Source organism: Pholcus phalangioides, unplaced genomic scaffold (genome assembly GCF_987345545.1).
Source record: "Pholcus phalangioides strain wild (caught in Gottingen) unplaced genomic scaffold, Ppha-v1.0 ptg000014l_1, whole genome shotgun sequence".
Classification (NCBI taxonomy): domain Eukaryota; kingdom Metazoa; phylum Arthropoda; class Arachnida; order Araneae; family Pholcidae; genus Pholcus; species Pholcus phalangioides.
This window is the reverse complement of record NW_028301607.1, coordinates 9,800,474-9,815,494: the sequence shown is the minus strand read 5'-3', so window position 1 is coordinate 9,815,494 and position 15,021 is coordinate 9,800,474. Positions and strand designations below refer to the sequence as shown.

The following is a 15,021-nucleotide window of genomic DNA, read 5'->3' as shown; positions in this document are numbered from 1 at the left end:
GGAGTTCAGCGTCTACACCACGGGTCGCTTAAAAGCTCTGGAACTTTGACGCAGATCGCAAATATGTCGCGTGTCACTTAATCAATTTGAAAATGTGCCGCCGGTCACTTAACGTGATCTGTAAAAATTACGCTCAAGGGTTCTGGAGCTGTGTCGCAGGTTACTCAAGTGATCTGGAAATATATACTGCTTAATTTATTTTTTGAAAAATTAAGTTTGAGGTGCAAGGCTACACAGATGATTCCGAGGACCATTGATTGAGAATGTAAGGACTGAATAATAACCGTATCCAGGTGAGATTGGGGAAATTCCTTCCGTAGCGTTTGAAGTAGCGTACCGTATCCAGGGCCGTCTTAATGCATCATGAGGCCTCCACGAGGCGCATTTTCCTGAGGACCCCTCTTGTCTTGATGCCCCCGGGCCCATTCATTGAGACGGCCGGCACTGACTACATGAATAATAAAAATATTGGTAAATAGCTGCTATTTCCATGACCTGGTAGAACGAGGGTCCTCGCTGAATGTAGGCTCAGCCGATGGCCTCTTCAGCACATCTATGCCGATTCGAAAATTGGTACGCTAAGCATCTAATAGAGTATAGGCCTACAGTAGAAAATACTTAAAATATTCAGGCTCCATGTTGGGCTACAAAAATACAATGGATCCAGTAAAATCAAGTTAGAGTCTAACTAACTGTTAGACTGTATGGGAGGACCAGGTATAACACGATCATAGGTTATTATCAGGGGTTCTTAACCTTTTTCAGCCGCGACCCCAAAATCAACAAGATCCCCCTTTGCGGGACCCCTTTGTTCCTCGAAATTAGTGAAACCAGCAACACCATAAGTGCATTTATAATAGGGTGTAAGTGGATTCGTACGACTCATCTGGGAAGCCCCCTGCGAAACAAGTTTGGGTCTTGATCCATAGCTAATGAAACCAGGTTATAAGTGTATTCGTACCCGTTGGAAACTCGTGCGAATCAAGTTTGGATCATGACCCATAGCTCAAGTAACAACGCCCGAGTGGCGTGGTGGTAAGATGCTCGTCTACCACCGTGAAGGTTACTGTCGTGGTTCGAATCCAAGGGAGGATATATAGATGAAATATTTTCCCCAACGAATTTGAGGTGACCACCGATAGATAGCGACTTCATTCCCATCTCATTAATGGCAGTAAATTGCAATATAGCGATATGGCCGGAGTTGGTGTTTGGTGAAGTAGTAGCTCAAGTAACACTGGCTATTAGTGGATTTGAACGGCCTATTTCGGAAGTCCCTGTGACCCGAGCTTGGAGTCGTGACGCATAGGTTAAGAACTCTGGGTTATGAAATAAGATGAATGAAGATGATATGGGATCAAGGTGAAAATATTGTCTGATAATATTGTGAAAATGAGATAGGATCGATAAGAAATACAGTCAAACCTCGTTAATGAGTCACTCTTGGGAGAGCAAAAATATAACTTGATAAGCGGAGTGACTCGTTAAACGGAGTAAGCCATAGCTGTGCCAATTCCTGCCTGAGGACATCTGGGACTTGCAAAAAAGTGACCCGAAAAGCGGAGTGACGTGTTAACAAATTCACCAATTACGCTATAGGATATTATTCATAATCTCCGGTAAAAGTGATATTCTTAGTATTTATCAACTTTACCAACGATGCTTGGTTATTATGCATAAGCACCGCTAAAAGTGATAATGTTTTCAGTATTTATCAAATTTACTACCATTTTTACCGGAGATTATGCATAATATCCAAACGTCGTTGATATTATTATTATATAAATTTATCAAACTTACCAAGACGATTGGTAAGTAGGCTTATGCATAATAATCGATTTATCACACATTTACTGTAATAAATATACATTTCTGGCCTGCGAGCGGTGGAAATACCGCATACCTAGCCTATGGACTTAGTAGAGAGCTGTGCATTCTGATCTAATCCGATCTCGCCTCTAAAATCCCGTTTCTTGGTTCTCTTCCAGGTCCAGACGGTGCCGGATTCCTATTACATCCATTCCGCAAACCAAAGAGGATCCGAACAGCGTTCTCGCCATCTCAGCTGCTGAAACTCGAGCACGCGTTCGAGAAGAACCACTACGTAGTCGGTGCCGAGAGGAAACAATTGGCCCAGAGCCTGAGCCTAACGGAAACACAGGTCAGAGGAATGCATTTTATACTCCATTATTATTCATACAATTATATCGTTTCCCAACCAGACCTCCCCCAAGGTTCCTTACAAGCACCAACTTCCAAAGCATCGAGTCATTATCCGGTAGCGCGAAATAACCAGCTGGATAGGTCTCGTAATAACTGATATTAACTAATAATTTTTTTTTTCTGCTTGGCTCCTTATTAACTAACTAACTAACTAAGCAATGATTGAATTAGAAAATGTAGGACATGTAGCCGCTATTGACGGCAGGTGAATCGATTTTCGAGCGGAAACACTAACGAGCGTATCATCAACCCCGGCCGCCGGCGGGATTCTTACCAGCAGGTGAACCAGATACGCGTCAAGGTACCAGATATGCTTACGCGTACCAAAAATAGAAATTCAATTAGAAATGGGGAGGAAAAATAATAATAATAAAACAACGAAATTCCCAATAAATTGCTCGTTTCTTCACGTGGAATTATTAATGATCAATATGCGTAATTTTGGTAACTTTTTCTTTTTCTTAACCTGTTACGGCTGGTGATATTTCCGGTCGGTATCTACCAATGCGTTGTGATTTGTAACATTTGGTTACGATTTCCGTCAACTAATGTGTTGGGTCGGGATTATATTATAAAAGTTTGATGAAAGATCTTTACAAAACTTGGGGAAATGCAACCGATAAGCGTCGGATTCGAGTGAATTTAACCAATAGGTTTATTGGTTGTTTTTTTTTTTCAAGTTTTGTAAAATATCTTTTACTAAACTTTTGTAGTGTAATCTCCGCCTTAAATATTTTTTTGGGTCTTATGAAATGTGTTTAAAGCCGGGATTATATTATAAAAGTTTGACAGAAGATATTTTACAAAACTTGAAAAAAAAACCCCAACAATTGTATTGGCTGCATTTTACAGGTTTTATCAAATAACCTTCATAAAATTTTTATAATGTAAGGCTGAGATTACGCTATAAAAGTTTCATAAAAAATTATTTTATAAAACTTGAAGAATGCCACCAATAAGGTTATTCATTACATTTTAGAAAATGCAACCGTTCATCTTATTGGCAGCATTTTCAAATTTTATAAAAGGAGTTTTATCAAACGTTTATAGTGTAATCCTGGCCTAATCCCGACTTTCATGCACTTCAAAGCTTCTTCCTTTAGGACGCGATTGCACTTAGAAAGTTTTAAAAATTCTTTTACAAAACTTGATAAAAAAACCCCAATAAATTATATTGGTTACATTCGGTCGAACGTAACCGATATTAGTTTCGTTTAAAAATTAAAAAAAAACGCGTGCCTAGGTGGGGTCAACACATGTGCCCACCTAGGCACGGCCCGGAGGCCTCGAGCACATTAAGACTATCATACGAAACAAGATGTGTCACGCGTTTAACACGAACACACAGGGGTCTCGTCACCAGAGGCATGGGGAGGGGGAATAGGGAAAGCCAGTGCCCCCTCCCCAAACCAATATACAGTGAAAAATATATTTTTAATTATAAAATTAATATAAAAAAATATTTAAAAAATCCTTTATATGCTACTATTTTATTCAATGGCTATCGGTTTGAAACATTTTTTGAAGATTAGCAATGGTAAATAACAATGGTCAAAATCTCTCTGGGGACTAGTCCGCGTGCCCTCCTCTCGAACTCAGTGTTCCCCCTGCACATGTCGATCCTGCGTACGGCCCATTGCTGGTCGCAATGAGATTTATTAATACGATTTTCGAGAGCAAGTACTAAAATTGGTAGGCAGGTACTTCTCGAACTAGGCCCATGGTGCTGTGTGTTAAGATGGCACTGAGTGTACTTAGGCCAATTAAAATTCGAGTTAAGATTTTGGTGTCGTACTCTCGGGATTCAAGTGTTGGGATTTTTTCTTATTGTGCCCGGAATCCCGACAGCCGAAATCGTTGTACATGTATAACGGAATACAGTGGAACCTCTTGATAACGAACACCATGGGATCAGAGACACACATGGGGCCGAAAGTTTGGTCCGCTAACGGTGAATGTCCGTTAGCATATAGCGAAATACATCGAGGTACTTTTTCACTTCCAAAGTGCCTGTTAACGGGAGATGTCCGCTAACGGGGAATGCCAGTTGTGAAGGTTCCACCGTAAATATGAATCGTTTTGAGATGAGTTTTCAGTATTGTCATAATTTCAGGCACCGGGTTAGAGTTTTGCGTGTGTCGTATTTGACTCAAAATCCCGACACTAACAGGTAAACACTGCGTATCTTTCAAGTCCCTTTAAACTGATAACATTCAAATTTCGTGCGATACCTTTCTGCAAGCGAAAGCTAAAACATGAGATGTCAAAGTGTCGGTATAGTTCATATTTTTCAAAAAATTTAAAAATTTGATTTTTCTCATTCTTTCAATCCTCAAAAACAGTCAACATGGTATTTTCCCCCCACATTTGCACACCCAAAAATGCTTTAAATCAGATCTAAGCAATCACGTGGATGTTTGCAAAGCCCTGTGAGAGATCTAATACAAAATTTTATTGGAAAATGTCATAAATTTGATCTATATAAATATGGTACACACAGCTGATTTCATAAAAATTTCTTAAAACACAATGAATATGCTTATTGTGACCGTTCGAAGGGTTCTTTAAAAAGGATCTAATATCTACCCAAGGCCCCCCCCCCCCCCGATCATAAATAAACCCCACGACCAATTTACTCTCCACCCAAGCAAAAATGAAATTGCTGCTTTTTTTAATGAGTTTCGTTCCGGATGGAACCAATTCGAGATCTCTAATTATTCCAAGGCTTCCTCCTACCTGTGTGTGTTGTTGTAACCTACACATGGCCGATCAAAACCCGCCTCCAATTAGAGGCGCAAGTGGCTTGGCTACTCTATCTGATAGGGGTCAGTTAATTTGCATAACTTGATGGTGCAAAAAACATCTGCGAGATGCGAACAACTCTGTAGAGATAGCCATCTTCCTCATTTTGGTTAACATTACAGAGACGGGGGAGAGATACAAAACAACACAAACGAGTCATTACGCATATGAATGGTATCGAGGACGATGAGGATCACTTTTTATAATAATAACACTATTATGTGTGGATAATTCTTTATTTTTTCCCCCCGCTCAATAGAATTTCTCATGAATATTTTATAGGTGATGAATCTTCCTTATATAAAACAAAATTTGTACGGCCGGTATTACACTATAAAAGTTTGATAAAATCCCTTTTATAAAACTTGAAAAATCTAACCAATAAGGTTATTGGTTACATTCTAAAAAATGTAACCGTTGACCTTATTGGCTGCATTTTTCAAGTTTTATAATAGAACTTTTATCAAAATTTTTATAGTGTAATCCCGGCCTAAGAAATATTCTCTTCCAAAATCTAACCTATATGAGGCCGGGATTACACTATAAAAGTTTGATGAAAGTCCTTTAATAAAACTTGAAAAATGCTCTTAATAAGATCATTGGTTACATTTTCTAGAAATTATAAAAGGTATAATCCCGGCCTTGGACCGATATTACACTATAAAAGTTTGATAAAATCCCTTATATAAAACTTGAAAAATGCTCTTATTGCCGGGATTACACTATAAAATTTTGATAAAAGATCTTTTATAAAACTGAAAAAAATTCACCCATAAGCGCATCGGTTACATTCGAGAAAATTCAACCGGTGATCTTATTGGTTGAATTTCTCGTGTTTTATCAAAGAGCTTTTACAAAACTTTTATAGTGTAATCCCGGCCTAATAAGATCATTGGTTACATTTTCTAGAAATTATAAAAGGAGTAATCCCGGCCTTGGGCCGATATTACACTATAAAAGTTTGATAAAAAATCCCTTTTATAAAACTTGAAAAATCCAGTCAATAAAGCTCAATAGGTTACATTCGAGCAAATGAAACACATAATCTTACTGGCTGAATTTTTCAAATTTTATAAAAGAACCTTTAAAAAACTTTTATAGTGCAATTACTTTTTTCACTTTTTATCGCTGAATTTGATCAGGGTATCGATGGAATTGTTAGCAAATTCTGCAGATGGCGTGAAGCTAATGGGGAGAGTCAGGAATCAAAACGGTAGGGAGTTGCTCCAGAAACAAACTAAACGGGATTGGAAAAGCGTTGGGAAATGAATGGAGCGTGTCTTTTAGCGTTGACAAGTGCATGGTCTCTCATTTTTGGTTCGAACAACTCACGTTTCGCTTACGAGTTGGTGTTTTTATTCCATATGTAGTTAGGATCACCGATCTGGGTATTCTTATGATGAGCGGCGGCCTAGCCTTTCTGAACATTGTTCAGCGGTGGTCAAAAATTGGAATAGAATGCTTGGTTTTGTTCTCAAAAGGGTCTCTTCGTGCTCTCCTAAAGTGATCCTTCCACTTTTCCGGGGCTTAGTTCGTCTTGGATTGATGCCGTCAGGTTTCAGAACTTGAAAAATGCAACCAATAAGCGTATCGGTTACATTCGTGCAAACGCAACCGACAAGCTTGTTGGTTGCATTTCTTAAGCTTGATAAAATAATTTTTGTAAAACTTTTATAGTATAAAAATTAATTAATGTTTTTAAAACTATTATTATCAGTGAGAAAAATCCACAAAACAAAGTGCAAGTCCGGGATTACACTATAAAAGTTTAATAAAAGATCTTTTACATAACTTGAAAAAAGAAAAACAATCAATAAGCCTATTTATTACATTCGCTCATATGTAAACGTCACTCTTATTGGCTGGATTTTTCATGTTTTATGAATGAAATTTTGCGAAACTCTTGGGCCGGGATTACACTATAAAAGTTTTGTTAAACCTCTTTAATAAAACTTGAAAAATGCAACCAATAAGCCTGTTTGTTACTTTCGCTGGAACGCAACCGATACGCGTATTGGCTGCATTTTTCAAGTTTTATAAAATAATTTTTATCGAAATTTTATAATGTTATCCCAGCCTTAGGCCAGTATTACACTATAAAACTTTGATAAAATCCCTTTTATAAAACTCGAAAAATCCAACCAATAAACCTCATAGGTTACATTCGAGCAAATGCAAACGATAATCTTATTGGTTGAATATTTCAAGTTTTATAAAAGGATTTTTAGAAAACTTTTATACTGTAATACCAGCCTTAAACCTAAAATTACAGTATTCAGTCTTTTTCAGCTATAAACCACTGGAAAATGTAGTTGCTAACCAAGGACAAAAATTGCGTTACATATGATGTAATAATAAAAACCCAGCCATCACTTTTTGATCATTCCCATTGATGGAACTCTGCCCCTGTATCGAATAAATCAGAACTTGATCAGACATACGAGCATATTTAATTGCAACTATAATAATAATAATAACAATAAAATAAAATAAAATAATAATAACTCAAACACGGTGCAAAATGATAAATTCAATTTCCTTCTATAAGGAGAGCGGCATTGGAACGTTCTCAATTGAATATAAGATAAGAAAAACAAAAAGTTAATTATAATATTTACATTTAAACCGTAAAAATCAAAACTGGACATGGTTCGGACTTTGAGCTTGTCAACGCTGTACGGCACGTACGCGCACGTGTTAAAAGAGAGATCGCTTTTTACACGAGTAATTTAGGGGTTACTAACATGGTGTTGTGCGTGTGTGTGTGTCTTTAGCCGGTGATAAAAGTTTATACGCCACTGAGTTTGTGTAAATGTTTCTGCTGTCGTTAACTGATCGTCTCGAAGACCGAGAAACTGATAAAAGGAAAAGCCCTCAATTTATTGCAAGTGATGAAAAAGTTTCTCTCGAGATCAAAGGAACAGAACGAGATCCATAAACTAACGTTTCGAAACCCCGAACTCGTGATAAGAGAGAATTCGTCTCTTCTCTGCCTTGTTTTTTCATTAATTGACCTCTACCAGAGATTATCGAAAGAATAATAATAATCATTCTCCAGAAATATATCAGTCACATCTCGATTGAAGAAAAAAAAATATATATATATATTCGATTATTTCGGTCACGTATGACATTTGTCGATCACTACTGCTGACGCTGAACTAATTGAACCGATGGTACTCAACATTTTAATGAGCGCGGGCAGCTTATTGATTTTTTTTGAAAATGTACTGCAAGGGCCACATAATTAATTTGTAAACGTGCCGCGAGTCACTGAAGTCATCTAAAACAGCGCTTTAGGTCACTTAAGGGGGTCTCATAACTTTCAACGAAGTGAAATGTATACTCTAGTAGAGTGTTCCTCAACCGCTAGCACGCGTCACGGGACCACCAACACCAAGCATAGCCCCCCGTTCTGTCCCTTGCGGGATATAAGGGGCCGTTCAAGTACTACGTAAGCAAATTTTTAGCCATTTCTGAACCCCCCCCCTTGTCAGCAAAATTTCGTCATCAGCTCTGCCCCTCTGAATCTTAACTCATGTTTTCATAAAGGGTGGTTGATGACGTAAGCATTATCCCCCCGCTCCCCCCTTGTCATCAAAAGTCAGCAAATCGGAAGATTTGCCCATCCCCCATCGATGATGACGTAATACTTGAACGGCCCCTAAGCAGTTTACCTTGTGCAGCTGGGCCATGCTGGAAAACAAGAATACCGACAGCAATTGAAGATGCTGGAAGTCAAAGCGTCTCTGCTACAAAATCGAGCCGTATTATGAACGATGGGAGAGTGGAAAACCAAAGTCCCAAAAGTTACAGCGAGCCGGGCGATGGAAATTCACAAGATGAAAAATTTACAATATATGCAGGAATTGGACTTTTGATCATGTATAGAGAAACATATTCACATTATACGATTAAAAATAGAATATACAAAGGTTACAGAATGTTATTGAATGAAATACGAAGTTACGTTGCAATTGTGCAAAGTATATCAAAGGAAAGTCTCTCTCAAGAAACATCACTGGTACGTATAGCGGCCCGGTACCGGACCCTGGCATCAGTCAAACCGGGCCGTCAGTGATTCATCTCTTAATTCTTACCCATTTATTTCCCATTAGTCGTGTTTGTGACCGGGTCTTCCACTCAAAAAAAAAAAAAAAAAAAAAAAATACTCAACCGGGCCGGGGGTTTCCAAAGGTTGAGAACCATTGCTCTAGTACATAGTTTCCCAAACTTTTTGTTCCATCGCCCCCTTCTTCAGAATTGTTTTTCTCTCATCGCCCTCTAACTCAAGCAAACCCATAGGATCCCATGTTACACTCGTAGCTTCTATCCCCCCCCCCCCCAGGACCATTCCATCGCCCCCGAGGAGGTGACATTACCCACTTTGGGACACACTGCTCTAGTAGAAATATAATTAAAGATACTATATATATATATAAATCGATTTATTGTATTTAAAATTTTTCATACGTATTTTTGATTGTATATACTATCCTATGCCAGTGTAAAGTTTTACGTATCTCTAATGCTCAATTTTTCACAAATTAAAAGAAAAATACATTAAAACTGCCTGCGCACTTGGTAAGATAGCATGAAATAGTGAAATTGAATAAAAATGGATTCAAAATATAAAGGACACTGTTCAGTTCATGAAATGAAGCAAAAGCAGTGCCGTCTTAATGGATGGGCCCACCAGGGCACGGTCCGGGGACTTAAAGAGCAGAGGGGGGGGGGGGGATGGACTCACAAAAAACAAGAACTGGTTGAAATTTTCGAGAACTTTCTATGTAGGGCCTCAGAAAAACCACTTTGCCCGAGGGCTCAAGATGCTCTTATGACGACCCTCAGCAAAAGATTGAGATTTCATTGAAAATCAATCTTATTTGAAATTAAATTTTTAAATTTCATTTATTTTTGAATTCCAAAATTTAAAAAAAAATTAATTTTAAATAATATTGATTTTCAATAAAGTTTTAATCTTCCGCTATATTTCACGAACTGAACAAAGTGTCCTTTATATTTTAAATGAATTTTTGTTCAATTACATTGTGATGTCATGCTATTTGATCATGCGCGCAATCTGAAATGAAAATGTTCAAAAATTAAGTATAAGAGATATATAAAACTTTATACGGGTATATATATAGGATGACATATACAGGGTGCTCTGTTAATGGACCGGCAAACTCACAGGGTTGTTAGTAGACATTAAGAGGAACAAAAATTGCAATGGAACATGGTGTCGCAAACCACGTTGAGAGGGTGAAAAACGCATGCAGGAACGCTGGAACGACAAAAAGTATGATAATAATAATAATAACAACAACAAAAAGATTTATTTAATTAATTATTACAAGAGTTGTTGTGGAAGTGGCGGCCGCTGACGTCATTACACAGTCTACAGCGACGTGTAATGATTCCCGGACGCGCTCGAAGATACCACGTATGCTTTCGATGCCTGCCGCAGCGACGACGACAATCCGCGCTATGAGATACTCCGGTATGTGCACAGGCGTCGCATAAACGAGTGATTTAAAGGTGACCCAGATATGGTGAGCGAACCCGTGAACGCATTCAGCAATCAACTGACATCCACTTTTCGTCTCCTCTGGACTCGGAGCCTGCATGCGTTTTTCGCGATTTTCCACCCTTTCATCGTGGTTTGCGACACGATGTGTTCCATTGCTGTTTTTGTTCTTTTTGATGCCTACTGACAAGCCTTTGTTGGTCCAGTAACAGAACACCCTGTATAATCGTGAACCGTGATCCGTGAATGTGCCGCGGATCACTTAAGCGATCTCAAAATATGCCATGGGTCACTTAAGTGATCTGAAAATGTGTCCTGGGTCACTTAACCCTTTTAGCGGCACAGAAGAAAAATCACTGAATCCCTTTCAAAATACATATCGTTTCTTGATTAAGTAGGCTTTCTTCCGATTTTAAGAAGGCGCAAAGCAAGGAGGGGGGGGGGTTAGGCCAAATTTTATTGATTTTAGTAATGTTCGTAAGGGTTGAAATATATATTAAACTTTCACACTTATAGGGTAACCATATCTATCGTATTTTAGCATGTGTAAGGAACCCCTTTTTGCCAAAAATTGGGTCCCCGAAATAGACGGAGGTTTCTTATACATGAATGGTATTGTAGATATATATCATTTTTAACTTTCTTCACAAATTAAAGTTCAAAAAATCAGGGGTGTTCCTTATACACGTTAAATTACGGTAATTGATTGTTCATCTTAAGACCAATTATGGATTAAATTTGTAGCCAAAAAATGCAATTTACGACAAATTTGCTGATTATTTGCTGAGTTAGGGGTGCGAGAAGAGCTGCAGCAAATTGCAGTTAACCAAAATGTATTCCATGAAAAGGCATTCATCATAATTCTGGACCATTTCCATTCAGAAAAATACCAGAAATTGTGATCTGAAACGCGGCAAAATACGGAAAACTGTGATATGAAATATGCCAATTATTTTCTTAAACATTGCCACAAGTTGAGGGCCGTTCAAGTATTACGTCAGTAAATTTTTAGCCATTTTTGACCCCCCTCCCCTTCCGCCTTGTCAGCAAAATTTCGTCAGCACTGCCCCCCCCCCATCTCCTAACGCATATTGGTGGGATCAGAAACGTGCGCGCGGGAGGGCGGGGCGTGCGCGCCTCCCCCCTCCAGACGAAACCTTTTTTTTAAATGCCTAAAAAAAACCCTTTTTTGTGTAAAGAACATTTCTAAAAAAAATTAAAATTTCGAAAAAAATACCTTTATACGTTATTATAATAAATTTCTGTTCATTTCAATGCTATAAGAAGGGTAAGAACTCAAAATTTATCTTTAAGAAATTCATTGCGACCCACCCTTTAAGGCATAGTCTCCCAAACTTCGCCCCCCCATTCCATCGCCCCCCAACTCAAGTAAACCCATAGGATCCTATGTTAAATCAGTAGGTTTTATCGCCCCCTTGGACCATTCCATCGCCCACCAGGGGGCGATATTGCCCACTTTGGGAAACACTGCTTTAAGCCATACATGGTAGACCCTTGACACGCAGACCAAATGTGGCCCTGAAGGTTATCTGATGTGGCTTGCCCCCTCAAACCCAATTTTGTAAAAATGAACTCAGTGGCACATTTTTACAGATCGCTTAGGTGATACATGGCACAGTTCCAGAACATTTAAGTGGCCCGTGGCACATTTTCAGATCACTGAAGTAGGTCCGTGGCGAAAAGTAATTTTGATAGCCCTCCCCCTCCCCCCACCCGCATGTGCGTCTCTGATCCCAATATACGTTATGGGGGGGGGGGCAGAGCTGACGAAATTTTGCTGTCGGGTGCAAGAGGTCAAAAACTGCTAAAAATTCTGCTGAGGTAATACTTGAACGGCCCTTAAGGTAGATTGGAAGTTGATATTATCATTAATTAATAAGAATTGACCATGACAGAAGTGCTTGAAGTGAACCTCACAGGTTTCACTCTTAGGGGCCGTTCAGGTATTATGTCATCATCGATGTGGGGGGGAGGAGGGGGTTTCCGATTTGCTGACTTTTGATGACAAGGGGGGAGGGGAGTTTTGATAATGCTTACGTCATCAACCACCCTTTATGGAAATATGAGTTAGGATTCAGAGCTGATGACGAAATTTTGCTGACAGGGGGCGGGGAGGGGGGTCAAAAATGGCTAAAAAATTTGCTTACGTAATACTTGAACGGCCCCTTATACAAGTTCACGAACTCTCTGGAGTTGGCTTTCATCGCAAATGGTAATTGGAACTTTTGTGAAACTCACTCATCAGCTAAACTTCGTGTTACAAAGGTATTCAACTCTAAAAAAAGAAGTGGGTGTTACGTAAGAATGAATGGTAATGAGACGAAACTATGAAATCGAATAACCATAACGGAAGGTGGTAGCCATCGTAATTGTGGTGAAATTATCGCCACCAGAAGCAGCTGCCGCGGCCCCCTTTTTTTTCCCGCGCTCCAGGTCACAATCAGCCGTGAGAAATGATTGCCATCAAATAAGTAACGAGTGACAGTGAAAAGAAAAACGATCCACGGATCGCTTTTAATGGGGAAGTGGTCACAAGTCGGTATGTATGTAATATTAAAATAAAAGAACGGCCAAAAAACTTATTGAGGCACGTCACAGGCCACTTATTCAATAGGTAAAAAAAAAAAAACACATTACTAATTTTAACCGCCAAACCGACCATTAATGCCAGTAATCTCGGCTCCAGATTGGTCTGTGAGCATCCGTTTAAAGGAGGGGGATGCACCCGTCACGCCGCGGTTGCATCCTCGAAACAGCAACAACGGCCACAGGACATCCGAACAAAGGCCTATCTAATTGGCCCGGCATCTCTCGCTCATTAGCAGGTTTAGATTAAGCCTAAATGAGGGAAAAGACTACGCCATCTTGAAATATATATATATATGAGTCTAACAACAAAGACTCGTCTACTATCACACATACACAAAAGCGGCCAATTAGCGGAGAGGACATGTGCCACGCATGCGCAAAATGGTCTCGGGGGGGGGGGGGGGCTTTCTCTTGCAGAGATAATTAAGGCCTAGGAAAAATAGAATTATAGCTTTGGACTCTTTGTGAAGGATGTGATGGCTGGAATGGAAGGGTAGGCCACAGTGAGGGAGGAAGTACACATGCAGTATCCTCGTGGTATAAAAATAGGATCGGTTTTGTGTCGGTTTTTTAATTAGCTTTATATTGGTAGGCATTCAATAGGAATCTCTCTCGCTTTGTTTCGGATTAGATGACTTTTTTGTTGCCACCCCTGTCTCTGAAGCATCTAGATCGTGCCTATCTATAGATATTATCATTGATTCGCGACACATCCAGCTGTCGGTTGAGCGCCATCCGTCTTTGATTGCTAATAGGCTCGACTATTAATGATCCTCTACAGCAGTGTTTCCCAACCTTTCTTGACCCATCACCCCCTTCTTCAGAATTTTTTTTTCCCATCGCCCCCTCCCCCCACCAACGCTATCTCACCCATAGGATCCTATGTTATACCCGTAGCTTCTACCGCCCCCCCCCCCGGAACATTCCATCGCCCCCCACGTTGGGAATCACTGGTCTACAGCTCTGCATCAAGTGTGCTCAACGTTTAGCAGAGTGCGGGTTTGAAAACGTGTCTTGGGTCACTTAATAAAGTGATCTGGAGAAGTGCCGCAGTTAATTTAAGTAATCTCTAAATCTGCCGCGAGTCACTTAAGTGACCTGTAACTTTGTCTCGGGTCACTCAAGTGACCCGTGAACTTGCTGCAGGTCACCTAAGTGATCTGTAACTGCACCACAGGTCACTTAAGTGCTCTGGGACTGCATCCGCGAGTCACTCAAGTGATTCGTAAATATATCGCGGGCAAAGCCGCGATAAGAGCATCATGGGTCCCCGGGCCAAGTGATTTTTCTGAGGCCCCACCTTAGAAATTCTCGAAAAATTTAACTACTTTTCGTCTTTCTGAGTCCCTCTCCTCGTGAGACCCCCGGGCCGTGCCCGGGTGTGCCAATGCGTTAAGACGACACTGATCGAGGGCCACTTAAACGATTTAAAACTGCACCGCAGATCACTTAAGAAAGACCGCAACTGGATGTTCGGTCAGCCGGGACAACCCCGCATTTTGGGGCCAACATGCGGTGTCGAAGGAGAGTTTGAAGGGTTAAATTTAAGCCCTCTGGTTCGGCGAACGGGGCATCAAACTTACCTGCTTTCCCTAGTAGTGGCCCTTGTACTGTAGTGATCTGTAAATGTGCTGTGGGACACTTCACTGATCTGGAATAGCACTAAAAATTACTTAAGTGACCTGGAAATGTACAGCGGGTCACTTAAACGATCTGAAAATGGACAGCGGGCAGCCCAAGTGCTCTGGAACTGTTCCACGCGTTAATCAAGTGATATGTGTATGGCCCGCTGGCCATTCAAGTGATCTGGGAATGTCGTGGCCACATCAAATTACTGTAGCCGTATCTGGGCCAGG

General features: G+C 40.0%; 1 protein-coding gene across 1 annotated transcript in view; it reads left to right on the top strand.

The window, feature by feature from the left end:
* LOC149078114 (homeotic protein empty spiracles-like) overlaps positions 1-15,021 on the top strand; it is an 81,543-nt gene that overhangs the window by 21,539 nt on the left and 44,983 nt on the right. Inside the window, exon 2 of the mRNA XM_089241442.1 lies at positions 1,989-2,161. Within this exon, the coding sequence (XP_089097568.1) occupies positions 1,989-2,161 (173 nt within the window). The remainder of the gene's footprint in view (positions 1-1,988; positions 2,162-15,021) is intronic.